At 43.0% G+C, this 25,404-nt stretch overlaps 1 protein-coding gene across 5 annotated transcripts in view; it reads left to right on the top strand.

Moving 5' to 3' along the window:
* LOC106569068 (ras GTPase-activating protein nGAP) overlaps nucleotides 1-25,404 on the top strand; it is a 100,584-nt gene that overhangs the window by 11,264 nt on the left and 63,916 nt on the right. For 3 of the 5 annotated variants that reach the window (XM_014140015.2, XM_014140016.2, XM_014140014.2), the window contains exon 1: nucleotides 12,090-12,818. The exons of 1 other annotated variant lie outside the window; for it this stretch is intronic. In XM_014140015.2, coding sequence (XP_013995490.1) covers nucleotides 12,275-12,818 — 544 coding nt within the window. In that variant the 5' untranslated portion in view covers nucleotides 12,090-12,274. Of the gene's footprint in view, nucleotides 1-12,088; nucleotides 12,819-25,404 lie in introns of those variants that run through there. One more of the 5 variants, XM_045694086.1, reaches the window with a different exon arrangement.

The raw sequence follows: 25,404 nt of genomic DNA, 5'->3' as shown, positions 1-25,404 counted from the left end.
TTGGTGATTATTTATTTTATTTTTATTCTCCTATGTCAATAGATCATGCATACTAACCTTCACACACGATACCCACTCTCAGAAGACACCAGTCAGTCACCCACACCATCCTCTCCTTACTAATACCACATTTTCGCAAATTTAGACTTAAAGCTTTGCATGAACAATCAACTAAGCCTCCATAATACAGAGAGAACAACAGTAGAAATCAAAGTTTATTTATCACATGCGCCGAATACAACCGGTGTAGACCTTACAGTGAAATGCTTGCAAGCCCTTATCAACAATGCAAAAAAACAGTACCGGTAGAGTCAATGTGTGGGGGCACCGGTTAGTTGAGCTAATTGAGGTAATATGTACATGTAGGTATAGTTAAAGTGACTATGCATAGATGATAAACAGAGTGTAGCAGCAGCATAAAAGAGGTTGGGGTGGGGAGTGACGGGACACAATGCGAATAGTCCGAGTAGCCATTTGATTAGCTGTTCGGGAGTCTTATGGCTTGGCGGTAGAAGCTGTGGAGAAGCCTTTTGAACCTAGACTTGGTGCTCCGGTACCGCTTGCCATGCGGTAGCAGAGAGAACAGTCTATAACTGGGGTGGCTGGGGTCTTTGACAATTCTTAGGGCCTTCTGACACCTCTGTAGCCCCAGTGATGCACTGGGCTGTACACACTACTAGGGCTGGGTGATATGGCAAATAAATTATCACAAATATTTAATTTGATAATGATAATTATCACGATATTAATCAAATAATCGTTAAAAGGTATATATTTTTCATGTTATTTGTCAGAAGTAGAACTCACAAATAACATATTTTTTTTTAAGCTGTAAACCCTTAAGTCATGAGCACGAAGTAAAAAAATAAAATGGTGCAAGTCAATATGCATTATTACTGTTAGCCTAAATGCACATCACAGTTTATGTTGGGGTAGTTGTTGTCTGACAAGTTACAAGCAAGAAAGAGAAGTCTGTCTACTGTCTCTATAATGTTTCAAAGGGGCATTTCTGCTTCAGACTCAAGCCTGCCTGAACAACCCTGTCATAATCGTCATAGTGATGGGACCAAACTGCAGCGGGTATGTGAATCATCTTGTTTTATTGAAAGAAAATGAACACTGAACAAAAGCACGACGAAAACAGTCCTGTAAGGTACACTGACTATACACGGAGACAACCACCCACAAAACACAAGCTGAAAACCCATACTTAAATATGGCCTCCAATTAGAGGCAACGAAGAACAGCTGCCTCCAATTGAAGGCCAAACCAAAACCCTGAACATAGAAATAGAAATACATGACATAGAACAGTACCCAAAAATCCCAACAACACAAAATAAACACACCCCTGCCACATCCTGACCATACTACAATAACAAAATGACCCCTTTACTGGTCAGGACGTGACAAACCCAAAGGCTTTAATGTTTCTCGTTTATTGTCAGAAGTAGAAGAACTCCCAAATAACATTTTAACTCCATGTTTTTTAAAGCTATAAACCCTTAAGTTATGAATAAGAAATAAAAAAACAAATAGTGCAAGTTAATATGCATTATAAATGTTAGCCTAATGGCACATCACAGTTGAAGTTGGTGTAGTTGTTGTCTTACAAGTTACAAGCAAGGAAGACAAGTCTGTCTACGTTTTCTGGCTTTAACCTCTTACATCTAGACGTTCCGCTAGCGGAACACCTGCTCCAATATCCAATGATGGGCGTGGCGCCAAATACAAACTCCTCGAAAATCCGAAAACTTCAATTTTTCAGACATATGACTATTTTACACCATTTTAAAGACTCTCCTTTATCTAACCACACTGTCCGATTTCAAAAAGTCTTTACAACGAAAGCAAAACATTAGATTATGTCAGGAGAGTACCCAGCCAGAAATAATCAGACACCCATTTTTCAAGCTAGCATATAATGTCACAAAAAACAAAACCACAGCTAAATGCAGCACTAACCTTTGATGATCTTCATCAGATGACACTCCTAGGACATTATGTTATACAATACATGCATGTTTTGTTCAATCAAGTTCATATTTATATCAAAAACCAGCTTTTTACATTAGCATGTGACGTTCAGAACTAGCATTCCCACCGAACACTTCCGGTGAATTTACTAAATTACTCATGATAAACATTCACAAAAAACATAATTATTTTAAGAATTATAGATACCGAACTCCTTTATGCAATCGAGGTGTCCTATTTTAAAATAGCTTTTCGGTGAAAGCACATTTTGCAATATTCTGAGTAGATAGCCCGGCCATCATGGCTAGCTATTTTGACACCCACCAAGTTTGGTACTCACCAAACTCAGATTTACTATAAGAAAAATTGGATTACCTTTGCTGTTCTTCGTCAGAATGCACTCCCAGGACTTCTACTTCATCACCCAATGTTGTTTTGGTTCCAAATAATCCATAGTTATATCCAAATAGTGGCATTTTGTTGTGCGTTCAAGACACTATCCGAAGGGTAACGAAGGGTGACGCGTACTTCGAAGCATGTCAAACGCTGTTTAAAATCAATTTTTATGCGATTTTTCTCGTAAAAAAGCGATAATATTCCGACCGGGAGTCGTTGTTTTCGTTCAAAGACTGAAAATGTAAACATGGAGTCGTCTCGTGCACGCGTGCCCCGTCTCATTGTTCTCAGATTGACCACTTACCAAATGCGCTACTGTTTTTCAGCCAGAGACAGCAGAGTCATCATTCAACGTTCTGCCGCCTTCTGAGAGCCTATGGGAGCATTAGAAAGTGTCACGTTACAGCAGAGATCCTTTGTTTTGGATAGAGATGGCAAAGAAGGCCAAGAAATGGTCAGACAGGGTACTTCCTGTACAGAATCTTCTCAGGTTTTGGCCTGCCATTTGAGTTCTGTTATACTCACAGACACCATTCAAACAGTTTTAGAAACTTTGGAGTGTTTTCTATCCAAAGCTAATAATTATATGCATATTCTAGTTTATGGGCAGGAGTAATAACCAGATTAAATCGGGTACGTTTTTTATCCGGCCGTGAAAATACTGCCCCCATCCATAAAAAGTTAAAGTTGCCCTATGGCAGGTCACTAGGTTGCCACCTGTGCTAAAAACACGCTCTGAGGGGGAGCTGGTCGCAGGAATGCACAGGTCGCGCTTTGCCAGGTGTCTGACTTTGGGGAAAGTCTTTTTTTGGTGGATCTTCCACCAATCCACTGGATTGGTTTCACTGTCAGCGTCAGGAGACTTTATGTAGCAGCTGAGTTCCTTTTCTACCAGGTGGATTTTGAAAAAACTGCTCAGTGATTTTCTCTTTTTAGCTGGCAGTTGTGGTGAAGCAGCAGCAACGTCTCCCTGTGCTGGGCTTTTGTTTTCATGTCCCCCATTGACTATCTCTGAGAAAGCTCTTGCTTTTGTGGCCCACCTTCTCCTCTTTGACGCAATGTGTTTTAAACCGAGGGTCGACCAACGAGGCTATGTCCAGGAGGTCATCATATTTCTCATTCAGATAGTCCATGACTATCGGTTTGCTGGTTTTGGTGAGCTCTGTTTCACCATCAGGTTTCATGACCTCTGTATTGAACAGGTGTAGTACTAGCTTCAGGTAAGACACACTGACATAAGACTCACCAGACAGAGCATCTGTGAATACTAGGAGTGGGGTCAATGCCTGGTTGATGGACTCAAGAACATCTGCATAGGTGGGAGCTAAGTGCCGGGTCTTCTTGTCACTCGACAAGACCTGTGAAATGGCTTTCTCCTGCTCCAATACTCTTTGCACCATCTTTTGACGTGATCCAACCTGGTAGGCGACTCTGTCACCAACTTGTGCTGGGGTAGGTTGTGTTCTTTTTGAGAAACTGCAAGGTCTCTCTTCTTTTTCCACGAATAGGAAAAGGCATCTACCACTTTCTTACACACTCCAATTGCACGATCCACCCGTTTGTCTCTACCCACTCCATCTAAGAGAAATCACTGTAGCAAAATACGTTAAATCTGTCTTGATCTGTTTCTCAACTTTTTTCCTACACTCGGCGTAGAGTTTAGGCAGTGCTGTGTGACATGTTTGCAGCCATGGAGTACGTACCTGTAGTCAATTTAAATTGATATTCCTCTTAACCTTCATTTTCGACTGTGCTAATTGGTAGGATGTCCATAGCAATGCAATGCATAATAAAAATGGTGATGTCTTTTCGATGTTATGCTCGTAGGGCATAAACGCTGTCCGTGTTGACTGCGTCGGACGAACATACCTAGATTGGCTGGTGCTTGAGGGGAATGTATCAATACCGTGGCACAAACTAAAACTTTCTGCATGTTCCAGATGGTGAAAAGGGTTTGTTGTATTACCAGACTTGGTAGCCACCTATCTACTGCACAATTTGCACCGAACATTGCTCTGCTCTTTGTCGTACTTCAAAAAGCCTAACCACTACCAAATAACTGAGACGGTTGAACCCTTTTTATGAATAATTTCTTCGTTGGAAGCTGCTCCTTCTCCATGGCTATCATTGCCACTTTTCGCCTACATCACACATTTTTCGTGGTTAATAGTGGCTACTCCATCACTCGAGGTGCTGAGTGGTTTTTAGTGGGTGTATACCTCTCCACGTGCATATTGTCACTTCTCCGCATGTTCCTGCTGCGTCAGAAATGAAATGGACTGCTGTACCTAATTATTCTATATCGACATTATCGAAAATTAATCTAAACGGTTTTATATCGTTTTTATATTGTTATTGAGGGAAGTAATTACCTCTTGATTTATCGCCCAGCCCTACGAACCATCTTCTGTAGTGCCTTGCGGTCGGAGGCCGAGCAGTTGCTGTACCAGGCAGTGATGCAGCCAGTCAGGATGCTCTCGATGTTGCAGCTGTAGAACCTTTTGAGGATCTGAGGACCCATGCCAAATCTTTTCAGTCTCCCGAGGGGGAATAGGTTTTGTAATGCCCTCTTCACGAGTGGCTTGGTGTGTTTGGACCATTCTAGTTTGTTGGTGATGTGGACACCAAGGAACTTGAAGCTCTCAACCTGCTCCACTATAGCCCCGTTGATGAGAATGGGGGCGTGCTCGGTCCTCCTTTTTCCTGTAGTCCACAGTCATCTCCTTTGTCTTGATCACGTTGAGGGATAGGTTGTTATTCTGGCACCACCCGGCCAGGTCTCTGACCTCCTCCCTATAGGCTGTCTCGTCGTTGTCGGTGATCAGGCCTACCACTGTTGTGTCGTCGGCAAACTTAATGATGGTGTTGGAGTCGCGCCTGGCCATGTAGTCGTGGGTGAACAGGGAGTACAGGAGGGGACTGAGCACGCACCCCTGAGGGGCTCCAATGTTGAGGATTAGCGTGGCAGATGTGTTGCTACCTACCCTCACCACCTAGGGGCGGCCCATCAGGAAGTCCAGGATCCAGTTGCAGAGAGAGGTGTTTAGTCCCAGGATCCTTAGCTTAGTGATGAGCTTTGAGGGCACTATGGTGTTGAACGCTGAGCTGTAGTCAATGAATAGCTTTCTCACGTAAGTGTTCCTTTTGTCCAGGTGAGAAAAGGCAGTGTGGAGTGCAATAGAGATTGTGTCGTTTGTGGGTCTGTTTGAGCGTTATGCAAATTGGAGTGGGTCTAGTGTTTCTGGGATAATGGTGTTAATGTGCCATTACCAGCCTTTCAAAGCACTTCATGGCTACAGATGTGAATGCTACGGGTCTGTAGTCATTTAGGCAGGTTACATTAGTGCTCTTGGGCACAGGGACTATGGTGGTCTGCTTGAAGCATGTTGGTATTACACTCAATCAAGGACATGTTGAAAATGTCAGCGAAGACACCTGCCAGTTGGTCAGCACATGCCCAGAGCACACGTCCTGGTAATTCGTCTGGCCCAGCGGCATTGTGAATGTTGACCTGTTTAAAGGTCTTACTCACGTCGGCTACGGAGAGCGTGATCAAGCAGTTGTCCTGAACAGCTGATGCTCTCATGCATTCCTTATTGTTGCTTGCCTCAAAGCGAGCATAGAAGTGATTTAGCTCATCTGGTAGGCTTGTGTCACTGGGCAGCTCGCGGCTGTGCGTCCCTTTTGTAGTCTGTAATAGTTTGTAGGCCCTGCCACATCCGACGAGCGTCGGAGCCGGTGTAGTACGATTCAATTTTAGTCCTGTATCGGCGCTTTGCCTATTTGATGGTTCGTCTGCGGGCATAACAGGATTTCTTATAAGCTTCCGGGTTAGAATCCCGCACCTTGAATGGGGTATGTACATACAGTCACTGTGGGGACGACGTCCTCGATGCACTTATTGATAAAGCCAGTGACTGATGTGGTGTGCTCCTCAATGGCATCAGAAGAATCCCGGAACATATTCCAGTCTGTGCTAGCAAAACAGTCCTGTAGTTTAGCATCTGCTTCATCTGACCACTTTTTTTATAGATCGAGTCACTGGTGCTTCCTGATTTAATTTTTGATTGTGAGCAGGAATCAGGAGGATAGAATTATTGTCAGATTTGCCTAATGGAGGGCGAGGGAGAGCTTTGTATCCATCTCTGTGTGTGGAGTAAAGGTGATCTAGAATTTTTGTCCCTCAAGTTGCACTTTTAACATGCTGATAAACATTCTGTAAAACTGATTTAAATTTCCCTGCATTAAAGTCCCTGGCCACTAGGAGTGCTGCCTCTGGGTGAGCGGTTTCCTGTTTGCTTATTTCCTTATACAGCTGACTCAGTGCAGTCTTAGTGTCAGCGTCCATCTGTGGTGGTAAATAAACAGCCACGAAAAATATAGATGAAAACTCTCTTGGCAAATATAGTGGTCTACAGCTTATCATGAGATACTCTACTTCAGGCGAGCAAAATCTAGAGACTTCCTTAGATTTCATGCACCAGCTGTTGTTTACAAATATACAGACCCCCCCCCCTTCCCCCCATCTTACCAGAGTGTGCTGTTTTGTCTAGCCGGTGCAGCGTATATCCCGCCAGCTGAATGTCGTCATTCAACCACAATTCGGTGAAACATAAGATATTACAGTTTTTGATGTCCCATTGGTAGGATATTCGTGATTGTACCTCGTCTAATTTATTGTCCAGTGATTGTACGTTGTAAAGTAATATTGATGGTAAGGGCAGGTTTCCCACTCGCCATCGGCGGATCCTTACGAGGCACCCCACCCTGTGTCCTCTATACCTGCGTCTCTTTCTCTTGTCATTGTCTGGGATTTTAGCCTTGTCGGGTGTCTGAAGTACATCCTGTGCATCCTGCTTGTTGGAGAAAAAATCTTTGTCTAATCCGAGGTGAGTGATTGCTGTCCTGATGTCCAAAAGCTCTTTTTTTGCCGTTAGATACAGTGGCGGAAACGTTATGTTCAAAATAAGTTACAAATAACGTGAAAGAACCTCCACATAATGGCACAATTAGTTAGTCGCCCGTAAAACGGCTTCCATTTCTTCCGGCTTCCATTTCTTCCGGCGCCATGGGATGTTGTAGCCTAATTGTGTAACCACCAACTATGACAACAAGACACGGACCATGTTTATGCCTAGCTCCAGTATATTTATTTGCTCAAGCTTGATGTTGATGCCTCTGCAGATGTTGGTGGAATCGGACTCTAAAATGTAAATAGAACACATACAGTACAGTCAAATTAGCCTCTGCAGTAGTTATTTAGTTAGCTAAAGGTTAGCTAATGTAACCTAACAAAGCTAATGTTTGCTTGCAAAGATATAAGTCACATCACCAGATAGCAGCTGACTAATTACATTGATATGCTTTGGAAGGATAATGGAGGATAAATAAAGTTCACAGAAGTAACAAGTGTATATATAGAGCTACCCACTAGTTAGTTTAAAATATATAGATATATATATATCAAGTTTGTTTATGAATTAAGTTATTAAAACTCAATCGTGGTAATTACTGCATTTGAATTGGTAACCACAAACCACAGTTGGGTCACCTGCTACTGTTCTCCCTTCTACTGGTATACTGTTATGTTAAGTTTCTTTCTTTCTGTCGTCTGGTGGTCAAAGCAAGACTGTGAAAACAGCCTTGACAACACTCGCTCACTCACTCACTCTCACCCACCCACCCACCCACCCACCCACCCACACACACGTATTTGTTTGATCGGGATCAAGTCCGGGCTCTGATCGGGCCACTCAAAAACATTGAGAGACTCGACTCAAAGCCATTCCTGCGTTGTCTTCGCTATGTGCGTAGGGTCATTGTCCTGTTGGAAGGTGAACCTTAGCCCCAGTCTGAGGTACTGAGCACTCTGGAGCAAGTTTTCATCAAGGATCTCTCCGTACTTTCCTCCGCTCATCTTACCCTCAAACCTGACTAGTCTCCCAGTCACTGCCGCTGAAAAACATTCCCACAGCATGATGCTGCCACCACCATGCTTCACCGTAGGGATGGTGCCACACTCCAGACATGACGCTTGGCATTCAGGCCAAAGAGTTCAATCTTGGTTTCATCAGACCAGAGAATATTGTTTCTCATGGTTTGAGAGTGCTTTAGGTGCCCTTTGGCAAACTCCAAGCGGGCTGTCATGCCTTTTATTGAGGAGTGGCTTCCGTCTTGCCACTAAGGCCTGATTGGTGGAGTGCTGCAGAGATGGTTGCCCTTCTGGAAGGTTCTCCCATCTCCACAGAGGAACTCTGGAGCTCTGTCAGAGTGACCATCGGGTTCTCAGTTTGACTGGGCGGCCAGCTCCAGGAAGAGTCTTGGGGGTACCAAACTTCTTCCATTTATGAATGATGGAGGCCACTGTGTTCTTAGGGACCTTCAATGCTGCTTACCCCTTTTGGTACCCAGATCTGTGCCTCGACACAGTCCTGTCTCGGAGCTCTACGAACAATTCCTTCAACCTCATGGCTTGGTTTTTGCTCTGACATGCTCTGTCAACTGTGGGACCTTTTATAGAGACAGGTGTGTGTGCCTTTCCAAATAATGTCCAATCAATTGAATTTACCACAGGTGGACTCCAATGTAGTTAGAGAACATCTCAAGGATGATCAATGGAAACAGGATGCACCTACGGTGAGGGAAAATAGTATTTTATCCCCTGCTGATTTTGTATGTTTGCCCACTGACAAAGAAAGGATCAGTCTATAATTTTAATGGTAGGTTTATTTGAACAGTGAGAGACAGAATAACAAACAAAAAATCCAGAAAAACGCATGTCAAAAATATTATAAGTTCATTTGCATTTTAATGAGGGAAATAAGTATTTGACCCCCTCTCAATCAGAAAGATTTCAGGCTCCCAGGTGTCTTTTATACAGGTAATGAGCTGAGATTAGGAGCACAAAACACTAAAAGGAGTGCTCCTAATCTCAGCTTGTTACCTGTATAAAAGACACCTGTCCACAGAAGCAATCAATCAATCAGATTCCAAACTCTCCACCATGGCCAAGACCAAAGAGCTCTCCAAGGATGTCAGGGACAAGATTGTAGACCTACACAAGGCTGGAATGGGCTACAAGACCATCGCCAAGCAGCTTGGTGAGAAGGTGATTTATTCGCAAATGGAAGAAACACAAAAGAACTGTCAATCTCCCTCGGCCTGGGGCTCCATGCAAGATCTCACCTCGTGGCATTGCAATGATCATGAGAACGGTGAGGAATCAGTCCAGAACTACACGGGAGGATCTTGTCAATGATCTCAAAGCAGCTGGGACCATAGTCACCAAGACAACAATTGGTAACACACTACGCCGTGAAGGACTGAAATCCTGCAGCGCCTGCAAGGTCCCCCTGCTCAAGAAAGCACATATACATGCCCGTCTGAAGTTTGCCAATGAACATCTGAATGATTCAGAGGACAACTGGGTGAAAGTGTTGTGGTCAGATGAGACCAAAATGGAGCTCTTTGGCATCAACTGAACTCGCCGTGTTTGGAGGAGGAGGAATACTGCCTATGACCCCAAGAACACAATCTCCACCGTCAAACATGGAGGTGGAAACATGCTTTGGGGGTGTTTTTCTGCTAAGGGGACAGGACAACTTCACCGCATCAAAGGGACGATGGACGGGGCCATGTACCGTCAAATCTTGGGTGAGAACCTCCTTCCCTCAGCCAGGGCATTGAAAATGGGTCGTTGATGGGTATTCCAGCATGATAATAACCCAAAACACACGGCCAAGGCAACAAAGGAGTGGCTCAAGAAGAAGCACATTGTCTAATTTCACAGAAAGGTGCTTATTATATTGAAAGGCAAACTGCCATTAATTGAAGGAACAAAAAGTGTTTTTTTATGTCACACAATTTTGGACAGCTAAAACGTTTTTAGAATGTATTAATGTTACATTCCTATGATGCCTAAAAGGTGGTTCTAGTTTTAGGTCATGCTTAATTAAATGTTTTAGGCCTACTTGCCCAATAATTGTTTGTATTTTGCTAAGCCTTTTTGTCTATAAATAAAGCCTTTTTGTTTTATAGTGATTGGTTGGTGTTGATGGATGTTGTGAAAACTAGATAAAATGAAAACATTACAGAAACTAGATTTAGGCCAATATATAGTATAGGCTGTTTTTAGCCTTCAGCCTTTATATAACCATATGAATTAATTTATATACAATATTCTGCCTATATGACAAAATTTATATAGGCCTAGGTTACAATATTCTACCCATATGAACACATTTATTTTAGGCCATAACTGAACCATTTTCTGTAGGCTATATACTTTTGACATTCTGTAGGGCTCTGGTCAAAAGTAGTGCACTAAGGAAATATTGTGCCACTTGTGACACAGCCATGCTTTTCTTTCTTCTAAAACTAAAGCATCCATATCAAGGTTTTCAGTCCTCAGTCTTGCTGTGGTGGGTTTCAAGTTGTACTCCCTCCATTTCTGTCCCTGATAAGGATGTGCACTCCAATAAGCCCTGATGACAAAGGAAGGCAGGAGTGACTATGGCCTGTAGCTAGCCCCCAGTGGGACTCCTCTCCCATTTCCTCTCTGATCACAGAGGACTGGGGCCCAGCCAGGGCACCACATTTAACAGGACACATGAATATTTATGACACCATGCCATTCAGTTAGGGGTGGCCGGCAGCCGAGTGAGGGACATATAAGCCACATGGTCTACGTCATGTGGTCGTTGATGATGGAAAATACCACAATGGCTGGGTTGAATGGATGTTATGATTTGATATTTGAGGAATGACTCAAATAACCAACATTTTGTGAATGCTAGTAATGGGTATTGAATAGGAAGTATACCCATGAGAACAAGTGTAATCAAAACATTTTCCATGTTCAGGACCACTTCACTGTGGAAATGCCAGTGCTGCACTTTTCGCTCTTAACTCGATGAGTATGTGGGTGTATGCGCTAAGCTACTTCAGCATCCGTTGACACACAGTCCCCATCATGGATACTGTTATGTTCCCTGGAGTTAATGGCACCCCCTCCATTTCCCCGAAGTTAATGGCACCCCCTCCATTTCCCCGGAGTTAATGGCACCCCCTCCAGTTCCCCGGAGTTAATGGCACCCCATCCAGTTCCCCGGAGTTAATGGCACTCCCTTGACAATCATAAATTGTTTTACTTACTTACTAATGCTCCATCTCCTGTTTTAAATTAGGCGTACTTGAAATGTCAAAAGGCATGTTTTTTTTTATTTTGCTCTCAAGTGTAACGTTGGTTGATTGTGCCGTACAACTGAAAACCCCCCTGTAGGTCTTCTTCACACTTACATTTTAAATGTGTGAAGGACTCCAGTGAATGGCAGAGATGTAATTTAGCCTACATAATGTGTTTTGTAGCAAATGGATTGCAGCAGTATTGTGGTATATTTATGCTGTCTAGACTGTTATGCTGACAGTGGAAGTTACACAATGTACGTAATGCAATATTTTGTTGGAACATCTGATTGAGAAACATTGCCTAGTCCTCGAGTGTCTGTGACGTCTATGAAAAATGTATATTCATATCATGGGGCATTAATAACAACAAACAGTCCTTTCCATCTTTTAACAAGATCTCCAAGACCGATCTCCAAAAACAATCTTGACTCTTGATACGGAAAACCACAACCTGAGGCCTCCAGTATAATAGCATCTGATTGGAGCGTCTAAGGAAGCTTACGTATACATCTGACACCCCACTTCCTCTCAGGAAGGCTACAGTCAGCCAGTAAGCAAGATACTGAACTTACTACTCAAATACGGAACATTACTACTACACAAAGAAATGGTCGCTGTAGTCAGTTAAAATATTACAAAGCTGTCAACCAACCATCAGGTTCAGCAGCCGTTCGATGGTGGCCTTCATCTGAAAGCTTTTAGGTTTACATTTGATTATGAGTCTACCGAGAAAGTTTCCAGAGCACAGCAGACATTCTGGTCCGAAACCACCTCAGTTTGGCATGGAGGGTTCTTACCACTGGCACCATTACAGAACGCGCTGGCTGAAGCAGCACTCCAAGTCCTCTCCTGAGCAGCCACTGAACGGCTACGAGTGGAGGACGTCTGCCAGGCTGACACCTAAAATACCAAACGTGCCGAGGGTGGACAGTAATGATCACATCGTAATGGAACCTGTCCACTTCAGGGTGTTGAGTCTACCTAGGAGGACCACCACCAGCAGCAACAGTACTGGACCTGTGGAGCAGCACAGTGGGCAGGGGAGGCTGCGGTCTCTGCTCTCCCTGATTCCCTACCACAGGTCTGTGTCGGAGCCAGGGGCTGGCAGCAGCACAAAGCAGACTGCAGTCAGGAAGGTGCGCTTAGACGAGGAGGAGCAAAATGTCCCCTTTGTCCACGGCCTGTTCTCCTCTGTATCACAGAGGATCAGTAGGATTCTCAGCATCAAGGATGAGCCTGACCCTGAGAACCAAGTGCCTGGTAGGAGAGCACTCTCTCTACTCTCTCTCTCACTCACTCTCTCTCTGTCTCTGTCTCTGTGTCTCTCTGTCCATCCTCTTTAGAATGACATAGGGATAATTAGAAGGGACAATTATTCTGCATTTGAGTTTACTGTTTATTTTTCGTATATTTATTTATAAAAGTCTAATACATTACATGGGTAATACCACAATTATTAGTTGGCCTAAAGCGTTTAAAATGGTGCAATTATTTTTAACTACTGCTCCAAGTAGGCCTAATAGTGCCCAATTTAGATTTCTGTTGCTATTATTTACTGCAATACAAGTGTGTACATTTTTACATTTGTGTCATTTAGAAGATACCATTAACCAGAGTGACTTACAGTAGTGAGTGCATACATTTTCATACAGCGCATGCTCTGCCAACTGAGCTACAAGGGACTACTGTGCATTTTCAGATCTTTCCTCTGTGCTGTGGGGAGGAGTCTGCTGCTAGTTGATAGTAAGGGATCTGCCTTTGGCCTGCTTTTCCAATAAAGGAGTAGATATTTACAATTGAATTGACTCAAATCCTGTAATGCTCAACCAAAGAGCAGGGTGTATGAATTTCTTTGCTGGAGGTTAATGCTAATTGAATTTTCCAACTAAACTATCACTTGACATGTAATATTCTGAGGCTCAAAAAATTATGAATGCGTTTTGTCCTCCTATTCCTGGCAACCAACATGAAAAGGAATAAATATCGTGCCTGAAAATTGCTAGATCGTTTCTGATCTGAAGAACCATGGTATTTTATTTCCCATCAGTATATGAGAATTGAGCGGTGCACGATAGCCCTGGTGATTTGTCATGCTGAAATGAATGGAAACATTCGCTGATATCTTTCACCTCACAGCACATCTGCAGTGTGTATGCTCAGGTCACACATGCATTTGGGCCAACTGTAATTCAAGAGCAGAAATGACAATGCTTTTTCAACCGTGGTTTGGCGTTCTTCTATTTCATGTTCCTGAAATGAGTCATAAGGGAACATTGGGGCCAGATTTCCTCAAAAAGAAATGTTGTAGGGTTGGTGGGGACTTGGTGATCACTGATGTGCTACATTGGCTTTTGTATGGGGAAAACACACTTTGGTGATGTAAATTTCACTTCCTTATGTTACAAATGCATTTTACCAAGACAAATGTGGTTATTCATGTTCTGAATCATTCAGTAGGGTCTTTCTCTAACATGTCATTAACATTATATCCAAAAAGTTGGATTTAATAAAGTAATACATCCAATAATAAGCACTGAGCTCTGTTGACATAGCGGTGCAGGTTTCTCTTTTGAGGATTTTACATTTTGTGGTCGTCTTCAAAGTTGTTTCCGCGTGTCGCAAAAAGCAAAGTTAGCATGACACGAGCTGAATTAAAAAAGCTTTGAAAATAAAAAGCTTGGAATTTCACACAGACGCTTGTTTTTGTAAAAATAAAATTAAAAGAATTTGAAATTCATATGTAAAGTGTGCAGTAAAATCTGAAAATACTTTTGAACGGATTATGATGGTGATATGAGGTTTGGACCATTGGTTTTCTTAGAGGATTATCTACACAATTAACATTATTTTACCCATTGGTCGAAAGGTGTGTTTTTGATTGGACACCCTAGCTTTTGTGTAATAAGTCTCACTACACTGTGGTCTAAGATGTGTAAATATTCCTACTTTTTCTAAGGGTCTGAAGGTGTAGGCCACTAGGCCCTGTGGACAATTTACTCTTGTCACGAAAATGGCTTCCCTGTGTATTTGTAACATGTTTAGTTTATTGAGGAGAGGGGGGGTGAGGATATGTAGGATGGTGGGGGAGGGTATTGCCTGAGTGGTAATCATCCTCATTATGCAGCAGTGTTCTCAAACATTTCAACATAAGTGTAAGGAAGCCTCCATGGAGCCTGCTGTACTAGCCTGTAACAGAAGGCTCACTATGACATGAAACCATAATGCCCTCCATTTGATGTTTCACTTCTCCTTGGTAGAGTAAGCAACGTGGGCTTCCTCATTGTAGATTCACAGAACTTCCCTCAGGCCTGCCTACATTTCTCACACCAAGCAGTCAGCTGAGGCTTCTCTCATGAAAATGAATTGAAACTAATCCTAATTGGAGGACAATGAAACCCTATGCATCCATGTGCCTGAACTAAAAGTGTTCAGTTAGTCTCATGCCTCCCGCCTGTTCTGTGATGAACCTAAATTAGATTGTCTTGCGCATCTTCCACCCAAAAATCTTACATTTCAAAGGTTGAGTGCTCACAAAAATAGAGCCTGCTGAATGCGGAGGGGAAACTGCATACCCCTCCTTTCGTATGCAAATGCCCCTCTGCAAATAAATGTACCGTGCTATAACAAAAAGAATGTGGCAGCAGCACTTAAGAGCTCATTAACCTTTCAAAGCTCGGGCCAACGTTTGCATCCAGTCCTGGGAAAACTAACCGTAGCTTTGCATTTAATTTGGGGCATCTACCGGAATGAGGCCTGGTGTGTGTGGGGGGCTTTACGTGTTAAAAGAGACATCTGTTGTGATGGACCGCTGTTCTGAAAAAGGGAAGAATTTGTGTGTCAGATATGCACAACATGCTTGATGGTTATGTGAGATAAGCTTGTGTGTCTGTCTGCACACCTCTTCACTGAACGATTAACCTATGCTTATCGAATAGGATATAGGCTTGACATGATAAGAAATGACATTGGGTGATTCCCTATGGGCCCTGTTCAAAAGTAGTGCACTACATAGCGAATAGTGTGCCATTTGGGACGCACACATTATCCCCCACCTTCGACCTCAGAGACTCCACCCCTTCCCATGCTCCAAGCACGTATGGTTGACCCTTTTGCAACAGGGAAAAAAGAAGCCCATGCAAATGTGAGAAACCTCACTGATGGCAGCGTATTTAAATATTTAACAATGTCATTGAGTTCTGGAGTGAGCTCACCACAGGAACAAAGAGCATTTATCCCCATCGTCCTGCACTGAATACAAATTATTTATTGTGACTGTTTTTGGACAGCTAGAAATACTTGTCCCATGAGGTACCTATGGCTATGTAGGTAGGACTAACGTAGATTTAAAAAAAATATATATATATATATATATATATATATATACACACACACACAGTTGAAGTCGCAAGTTTACATACACCTTAGCCAAATACATTTAAACTCAGTTCTTCACAATTCCTGACATTTAATCAGAGTAAATATTCCCTGTTTTAGGTCAGTTAGGATCACCACTTTATTTTAAGAATGTGAAATGTCAGAATAATAGTAGAGAGAGTGATTTATTTCAGCTTTTATTTCTTTCATCACATTCCCAGTGGGTCAGAAGTTTACATGCACTCAATTAGTATTTGGTAGCATTGCCTTTTGAATTGTATAACTTGGGTCAAAGGTTTGGGGTTGCCTTCCACAAGCGTCCAACAATAAGTTGTGTGAATTTTGGCCCATTCCTCCTGACAGAGCTAGTGTAACTGAGTCAGGTTTGTAGGCCTCCTTGCTCACACGCTTTTTCAGTTCTGCCCACAGATTTTCTATAGGATTGAGGTCAGGGCTTTGTGATGGCCACTCCAATACCTTCTTGACTTTGTTGTCCTTAAGCCATTTTGCCACAACTTTGGAAGTATGCTTGGGGTCAATGTCCATTTGGAAGACCCATTTGCGACCAAGCTTTAACTTCCTGACTGATGTCTTGAGATGTTGCTTCAACATATCCACATAATTTTCCTACCTCATGATGTCATCTATTTTGTGAAGTGCACCGGTCCCTCCTGCAGAAAAGCACCACCACAACATGATGCTGCCACCCCCGTGCTTTACGGTTGGGATGATGTTCTTCGGCTTGCAAGCCTCCCCCTTTGTCCTCCAAACATAACGATGGTCATTATGGCCAAACAGTTCTATTTGTGTTTCATCAGACCAGAGGACATTTCTCCAAAAAGTCTGATCTTTGTCCCCATGTGCAGTTGCAAACCGTAGTCTGGCTTTTTTATGGTGGTTTTGGAGCAATGGCTTCTTCCTTGCTGAGCGGCCTTTCAGGTTATGTCGATATGGACTCGTTTTACTGTGGATATAGATACATTTGTACCCGTTTCCTCCAGCATCTTCACAAGGTCCTTTGCTGCTGTTCTGGGATTGATTTGCACTTTTCGCACCAAAGTACATTAATCTCTAGGAGACAGATCGCATCTCCTTCCTGAGCGGTATGACGGCTGCGTGGTCCCATGGTGTTTATACTTGCGTACTATTGTTTGTACAGATGAACGTGGTACCTTCAGGCGTTTGGAAATTGCTCCCAAGGATGAACCAGACTTGTGGAGGTCTACAATTTATTTTCTGAGGTCTTGGTTGATTTCTTTTGATTTTCCCATGATGTCAAGCAAAGAGGCACTGAGTTTGAACGTAGGCCTTGAAATACATCCACAGGTACACCTCCAATTGACTCAAATGATGTCAATTAGCCTATCAGAAGCTTCTAAAGCCATAACATCATTTTCTGGAATTTTCCAAGCTGTTTAAAGGCACAGTCAACTTAGTGTATGTAAACTTCTGACCCACTGTAATTGGGATAGAGTGAATTATCTGTCTGTATCTGTCTGTAAGTGAAATAATCTGTCTGTAAACAATTGTTGGAAAAATGAAGGAGATGTCCTAACCAACTTGCCAAAACTATAGTTAGTTCACAAGAAATTTGTGGAGTTGTTGAAAAATGAGTTTTAGTGACTCCAATTTAAGTGTATGTAAAATTCAGACTTCAACTGTATATATCTTCACATTTTATAAACGTGTGAACTTTCCAATTAGTGGCGCAGCAGTCTATGGCACTGCATCTCAGAGGTGTCACTACAGTCCCTGGTTCGATTCCAGGCTGTATCACATCCGACCGTGATTGGGGCTCCCATAGGGCGGTGCACAATTGGCACAGCGTCGTCCGGGTTTAGCCGGGGTAGGCCGCCATTGTAAATAAGAATTTGTTCTTAACTGACTTGCCTAGTTAAGTAAAAAAAATTAAAATGTATCCAGGCATGTCTGTGGGCTGAGCATGTAAAACAATTTCACTCACTCCAGTAGCGCTGTGCATTTAATAGAATGGAATGGGACTTATTTTTAGGACGTTTTATGGTGCATGAACATGCCCATCTCGATTGTAAATGTCAGCATTTAAGCCAGCTGAATTCCTGTCATGTTCCTTTACTCATGCATGCCTGATTAGAAATGGAGTGCCACTGCTTTGCCGAGATAAGTTGTTTATGCTCAGATGGTCATACATTCATTCACATATACATCTATCCTCTGTATTGGCCTCCTGAGTGGCACAGCGGTCTAAGGCACTGCATCTCAGTGCTAGAGGTGTCACTTCAGACATCCTGGTTCAAATATAGGCTGTATCACAACCGGCTGTGATTGGGAGTCCCATAGGCGGCGCACAATTGGCTCAGCGTCGTCCTGGTTTTGCCGGTGTAGGCCGGCATTGTAAATAAGAATTTGTTCTTAACTGACTTGCCTAGTTAAATAAACATGTTTTAGATGTGCAATTATCTAAAAATGACACTTGTGCAAATTATTATACATTTACATTTTAGTCATTTAGCAGGCGCTCTTATCCAGAGCGACTTACAGTAGTGAATGCATACATTTCATTATTTTTTTCCCATACTGGTCCCCCGCGGGAATCGAACCCACAACCCTGGCGCTGCAAACACCATGCTCTACCAACTGGTAGAGCAAACACCATGCTCTACCAACTGAGCCACATGGGACCAATTATAAAAAGCACTGGGTTCTAGTTATCTTTTCGTGATGATTATGAGGCAGGGGTGCGTTTGTGGCTAGAACTGAGGCCTCAATGCTCAGTCTTGAATCACTTGACTCCTCTAAAAGGAAGTTATTTTCATGAAGCTCACCTAGTAATAACCAGTCTGTTGTAACCTATGCCATAGAGATGAACAATGATTTATCTATATGGCCTATGCTACCTTATCATATGTTATCTTTGGGAAAAGCAGCAGTATATAAGGTACGTCCCAAATGGCACCCTATGACCAGGACCCATAGGGAATAGAGACGCAACCCTAGTCTGTCTTGTGTCTTCCTACCCCCTTCAGGGAGCAGCTGGTCAGAGAGAGAGAGAACACCTTACTGTGAATACAGATAGCCCTCCATACTAAGAAAGCATAACAAAACCCCCTGAATCACCTCTCTGTGGTCCCACATGGCTTACAGCAGGAATGCCACACAATTCAATAAAGACAGGGCCACATTCACGTGCCAATCAGTTAATTGCAATAATTTCTTCCTTTTGAGTCAGGCTCCACCTCTATCGCTCCAGCTACCAATTACTGTTGTTAATATGCAATGTTCTTGAATAGCTTGCTTTTGTCTTCTGGGATACAAAGGCCTGCATTTCAGCTATTGTAGTTAAGCCCCTGTAATATAGGGAGAACAATACAGCTATTATATCCTATTCCCAATTTTGTGGTGATTTATTTTTTTTATTTTTTTTATTTAGTGACACTGCGTGCGTGTAGCTGTGTACAGTAGGTCAGTTTCAGTACCACACCTCTCTCTGTTTGTGTCTGTTTGTATTCTAAACCCTCCTCTCTTTCCTCCCTCTCTCCCCACCTGTTGGCCAGGTTTTCTGGATAAAGGAGATGTCAGGCCATTGTCATTGGAGGAGCTGCTTTTATTTACTTGTTGCCACAGCAACCTGGCTATTGCTTACAAATAGGTATAGGTTGGTCTCTGTCTGTGTAGGGCTTGAGGTTAAGATTGTTGGCGCACACACAGCATCCTCTATTGCCCTATGTAGTAGAGGCTCTGGGTGTGGACCCACCTGGCAGCAAACACTATGGGAATTAAGGGTGGCGAAATGTATTACACTTTTACCGGTTGCAGCCTAAAATGTAGGTTTATGTCCCACATGATAATTGTGTTATGTTATTCGGCGTGGTGAGTCACCCTTGAGATAAAGGACGTTGTTTTATAGACGTCTTTAAACAAGTGGTAAATGCCTCCAAACAGTTTCCCCCCTCAGAAAGAAAAGACTGCGAGAGCACTGTGGTCATTTGGCAGAATATTCCCCACCATATTTAAGCTTTTCAAACAGCTGCTACTTCCCTGTTTTTAATCACAGCCGTAAGCAAATTCAGTAGGCTTATAGTCTACTTCTGGAGAGGTCAAAACTGAACTAACTTTTTTTTTTTCTCGAGAAACCATATTTCCCTTTAAGCTTTTTTCCTGGGAAAATAGAAGTGAATTCTCTATTTTGAGCCGCAAAGGAGAAGTTCAAGATCCTATATGCCGACTGCATTACAAATAGGTCTGTGTGTGAATGTCTGTGTGTCTGTGTCGGGGTTTCAGTTAGGAAAATGAGGTGCTGGACATTTGACCAGCAACATTTTTGGGGAAATAAATATGCCAATTTACTAATTTACTGATCAGTTTACCTATTCTGTTAGTCAGCTTGTCAAGTAAGAAATAGACTCTGGGACAGTTGTGGGAAGATGGATCCTAAGGCCTATGCTACATAAACAACATGTTAAAAAGCAATGAGTCTGATGCAACCGATCAGAACGTTTAGCTTAAAATGTTGATAAACAATTTCTTCACATTATAGTGCAGCAATGCGCACAAAGCAGTAGGCAGTTGTTCCATAATGCAATTAGCAGGAATTCGTTGTCAAAAGGGCACTGCACGTGTGCACAGTTTCATGTGACAGAGATAGAAATATCCATTAGAAATGTTGAGAGGGGATCTAACAGGCTACTTTGAAGCAATGTAAGACATGCCTCATAATATGTATTAAAAGAGTTCAGGTTTCAAACAGTTATGTATTTGTTTTTCTAAATGCAGAGCCTACTGCCTCCAGGTCATTGCAAAGGGTCATGTGAGGTGAAGCCTGCCTTCCTTTGTTTGAGATGCTGCTGCAGCTCTCGCTGCATGCTGTACGCATGTGATTAAATAAGATGCATTACAAATATACTTTGGTCTACACACACAGCAATTTAATTACACTAAATTAGGCAAATGAACCTATAGAACGGTAAGCATGACCAGGCAAATGTATTTCCATCAATGAAAAGGCTAAAAAGCATTATTTTGCACAAATGATTTTTTTTTTCTTCTCCTGGACAATTGGCCGGTGGCAATTAAGTTTTTCGTCTTTTCTCATTTTTATAGGCCAAAAGCCGGCTATTACCGGATAGCGGAAACCCTGGTCTGTATGTTTGTGTGTGTGTTGAGGAGGATCTATCCTGTATTGGCAGTGATTAGCAATCAAAGTATGCCCCTGAAACCCCACCCTGGACAGGTGGCAGAACCTCACCCTGGCTCTCAGACATTCCAGACAGGCCTCTGGAGGGTTGGGTTTCTCCCTGGCCATGTGGACTGGGCCTGGTCAGGGCCTGCAGCTGGACATCTCTGCCTGGTTGAGGACTGACCAGAGTATTCATAGATGCCACAAGTGCCAGTTGCCTTAGTTCCAGTCACACATTCTCTCTCTCCCTCGCTGTCCTCTCTTTCTGTCTTTCACACATGTATTGTAGACACACACCCAGTCAGAGGACCTCTGTTTCTCTCACTGTTGCCGCTATTTGTGTACTTTGCTTTGACCCCCTCCGGGTCACAAACTGGCAACGTTCTTTTACTTCCAGCTGGCAAGACTTCGCTGCTAATTGTTTTCAGACCTGTATGCCTCACAAACAAGCATATGGCAGTATGGGGGCTCAACTCTAGGACACCCACACAGTGACGACCTCATTACTCAATAACCAAAAGCATTCCCTCTCTGTGAGCTGGGGAGATGGTCTGATGTCTCTATTTCCTTTCTCCTGACGCTCACTTAGGCCAGGCAGCAATCTCACACACACACACACACACACACACACACACACACACACACACACACACACACACACACACACACACACACACACACACAGACTTCTCTCTGGTCTAGAGAAGTTGACTCTTTGGCTGCTTTTTGACTCTAACATCAGTGTTCCACTAGTGTATACACCCTTATGTTATACTAGGGAAATGGTTTCCATAGCTAGGGCTGACAGTGAGGAATTGTGAAGAGCAGAATCAACAACCTCTGCATAATCAATGCAGTTGCTTTGTGAGAAGGTGTTAAAGTTCAGAGTTAGCCATTGTTATGTAAATACAGGGTGAAAGTACCAGTGGCCTGGCTTTGGTCCCAAGTGAGAGCAGGTCCACTGGACCCATGGCCCAAGTGAGACACTGGTGCTGGCCCGCGTAGATGGAAGCCGATAAAGCTGAGCCTTTTGGGTAAATCCTGGATGGAAATGTGCCATAAAAGTGGCTCTGATCGTTAATGCTTTTCATTGAACTTATTGTAACTGTCAAAGTGTCAGTGACAGATATAGGACCTTAAGCCCTCTGTCGGTCTGTTTCCAGGATGAATGTTAAGTGAGGGGGAACGTGTTTCCTGTTCTGTCATTGAATGAACTGCTTTGTTGCACCCACACAACTCTGTGCACAGTGCAAGTCCCCATCACCCTATAAACCCCCAAATGCGTTACATCTTTTTGGGTCGTATTTCCCAGGCTCAGATTAAGCCTAGTCCTGGACAAAAGCATGCTGTGGAGATCCTTCATTGAAAGTGCTTTTTATTCCAGGACTCGGTTTAGGGCCTATCCTGTGTCTGGGAAACCGGCCATTTTGATTGAATTAAAATCCTTCTTTGCTAGCCTACAGTTTTGCTGGTGTTGATCGCATTGACATTGCTTATATAATTCATTTTTCTTGGATATTCTAACGCTTTATGAGTGTAAATGAAACCAAATCAAATTATGCCTGTTTGAGTCGTCTCTGAAGTACTTGCTCTGCCTCTGGTCAAAGACCTCAGTCCTGAAAATGGGATGGTGACATCAGATAGCAAATGGTCTTAAACCAACCAGGCCAACAAGCTTCTGCAGTCGAGCGTAGATGAGTTATATAGTGAGATGAATTTGCAACAGCAGTCTTCTGACTAAATGGTCACATCTACCTTAAATATATTTTTTTATGTAACCTTTATTTAACTTGGCAAGTAAGTTAAGAACAAATTCTTACTTACATTGACGGCCTCCACCGGCCAAACCCGGACAACGCCGGGCCAATTGTGCATCGCCCTATGGGACTCCCTATCACGGCCGGTTATGATACAGCCTGTTGGCTGATACAGCCTGTCAATAGACTGTTGGTAATTAGGCCTAGTTAGTGACGAGTGTAAGGGTTTCTGTGGATGTGGTAGTTGGATATTCTTACAGGAGAAACACAGAATACTCCAATTAGTTTTTTTTACTCCTGCTTAGGTGAGGCTATTTTGTGGAATTTGTGGCCGCTTTGAATTCCCTTGAGAAACGTGGCAATTTCACACAGTAGACAGCCACATTTGAACAGTAGCAGGTGAGAGAAGATTGTGTTCTCTTGGGTGTTGAGGCAGTGAACCTTTGTGGTACATGATTTAATATGCCTACAGAAATATCTGGTAACGTGTACATTTCTCTGTATAGACTACCATTGTACAGTATAGTGCTGTCATGGGATGGGGAAAACATCGGTGGATGCAGTTTTATTCTTTTCAGTATTGAAGATTTAATGACAGACGTTCCAGGGATGACACACTCAAGTTTAGTTCATTCTTTTGTCTCAAAATAACTTGAAGTCGCTGTATTTCGGAAATGATGAGTGATAAATTGAACCGCATGTCTGAAAGAAAAAAATATCTTATTCCCTCTCGTCTGTAATCTGTGTATGGGAAAGTTGGCCAGATTCAAAAGGAGCTGTGCTGTTCACTCCTCCGCAGTCAATTAGTCAACTGGCACAGAATGTCTCATTTGAGCTCTCAGCTCACATACCCATATGTTGAACATAAACAATGAATACATGCAGCCAGCCATCCTATTCAAAGCAGCCTACACTATCGCTGGATTACGTTCCCCCCTCGCCCACGTCTTCTATATTCCGTGTGTGTGTGTGTGTGTGTGTGTGTGTGTGTGTGTGTGTGTGTGTGTGTGTGTGTGTGTGTGTGTGTGTGTGTGTGTGTGTGTGTGTGTGTGTGTGTGTGTGTGTGTGTGTGTGTGTGTGTGTGTGTGTGTGTGTGTGTGTGGAGCAGTCTCCAACACAGTGCTGCGGCCAAAAGGCGGCACATTACCATCTCTAGTCAGACACTATAAAAACATGTCTGTTTACTCTGTCATTACATCCGTGTTTGTTGAGCCGGCGTTGTAAAAACTATTTGCTATCAGCCCTCGTCATTGCACTCTGTCCTATTGTTCAGCACTGCTTATTGCTATTGGAGTACATTACAGGGTTGTGGCCAGTTAACATGGAGGGGGGGAGGGGCAGCATTGGTCTCCCAAATGGTACCCTATTCCCTACATAATGCACTACACTATATAAGGAATAGGGTGCCATTTGGGACGCTGCCAATGACTGACTCACTTGCGGGAAAGTACATGAACCTCTGGGAATAGGGCCTCCTTTGGACTCAACCTTGTTAGTCAAAGGAGATTGATTACGCCTGAAGGGTCGCCTATAGACCTATAGCCCTTCCCACTTATGCTTGGTGACATGGAGGCATGACCTATGCACTCTTATTCCACAACTACCCTCCACCAACCAGACAGCTAGCCTATCATCAGGCAGATGCACCCGGTGGGTTGATGAACCTTGAATACAACACTTTAATATTTAATCCCAAAAAGCCCCCTTTCGCTTGCAATGACCTCATCAACTATAATTGCCTGCCTGCTATGTCTGCTGCCTCCTAAAGCATTGTCTGCATCCCAAATACCACCCTATTCCCTATATAGTGCATTTTGGACCCTGGTCAAAAGTAGTGCACTATATAGGGAACAGTGCGCCATTTGTGACGGAACCATCTCACCAGTAGGGAAAAGGTCACATCCTGCAGAAGACATCCTGTAGGAGCAGTGAGGTAGTTAATGGACACAAGGCAGTGTACCTCCATCACATAATGATGGGTTGACAGACAGCTGTGAATTAATTAAGCAATAAGGCCCGAGGAGGTGTGGTATATGGCCAATTTACCATGTCTAAGGGCTGTTCTTATGCATGACGCAACGCGGATATACCACAAACCCCACGAGGTGCCACATTGCTATTATAAACTGGTTACCAACGTAATTGGAAGAGTAAAAATATACAACAGCTTTCAGCCAATCACCATTCACATACTTTTGCAGTAATTCTATTGCTAGTTTAGGTAGGCTATCAAGCTTGGTTTCAGGTATGATGATAATATATTATTTCTTGGGCAAGGGGATTAAACTCCACACACGGCAATGATTTTATTTTATGACAAGGTATGGATTCACCTTTTCCAGTTTTGCATGTCAATATTAAATTAATCTATATAGGATGTAATTGAAGGCCTGCAATAACATGCAGTAGCCTGACAGCTGAAATCCATTCTTTGTTGCTTAGCAGAGGACAACTCTGCCCTCTACAGACAAGTTGTGATGACTTCACCTTATTTTCTCTGGGCTCAACAGAGTTGGTGCTAATTCAATTTCCTACCTAATGCTGGTTCCTCTGTCAGTAG

The sequence above is a fragment of the Salmo salar genome, chromosome ssa14 (assembly GCF_905237065.1).
Source record: "Salmo salar chromosome ssa14, Ssal_v3.1, whole genome shotgun sequence".
In the NCBI taxonomy this organism is placed as follows: domain Eukaryota; kingdom Metazoa; phylum Chordata; class Actinopteri; order Salmoniformes; family Salmonidae; genus Salmo; species Salmo salar.
This window is presented reverse-complemented; position numbering and strand designations above follow the sequence as displayed.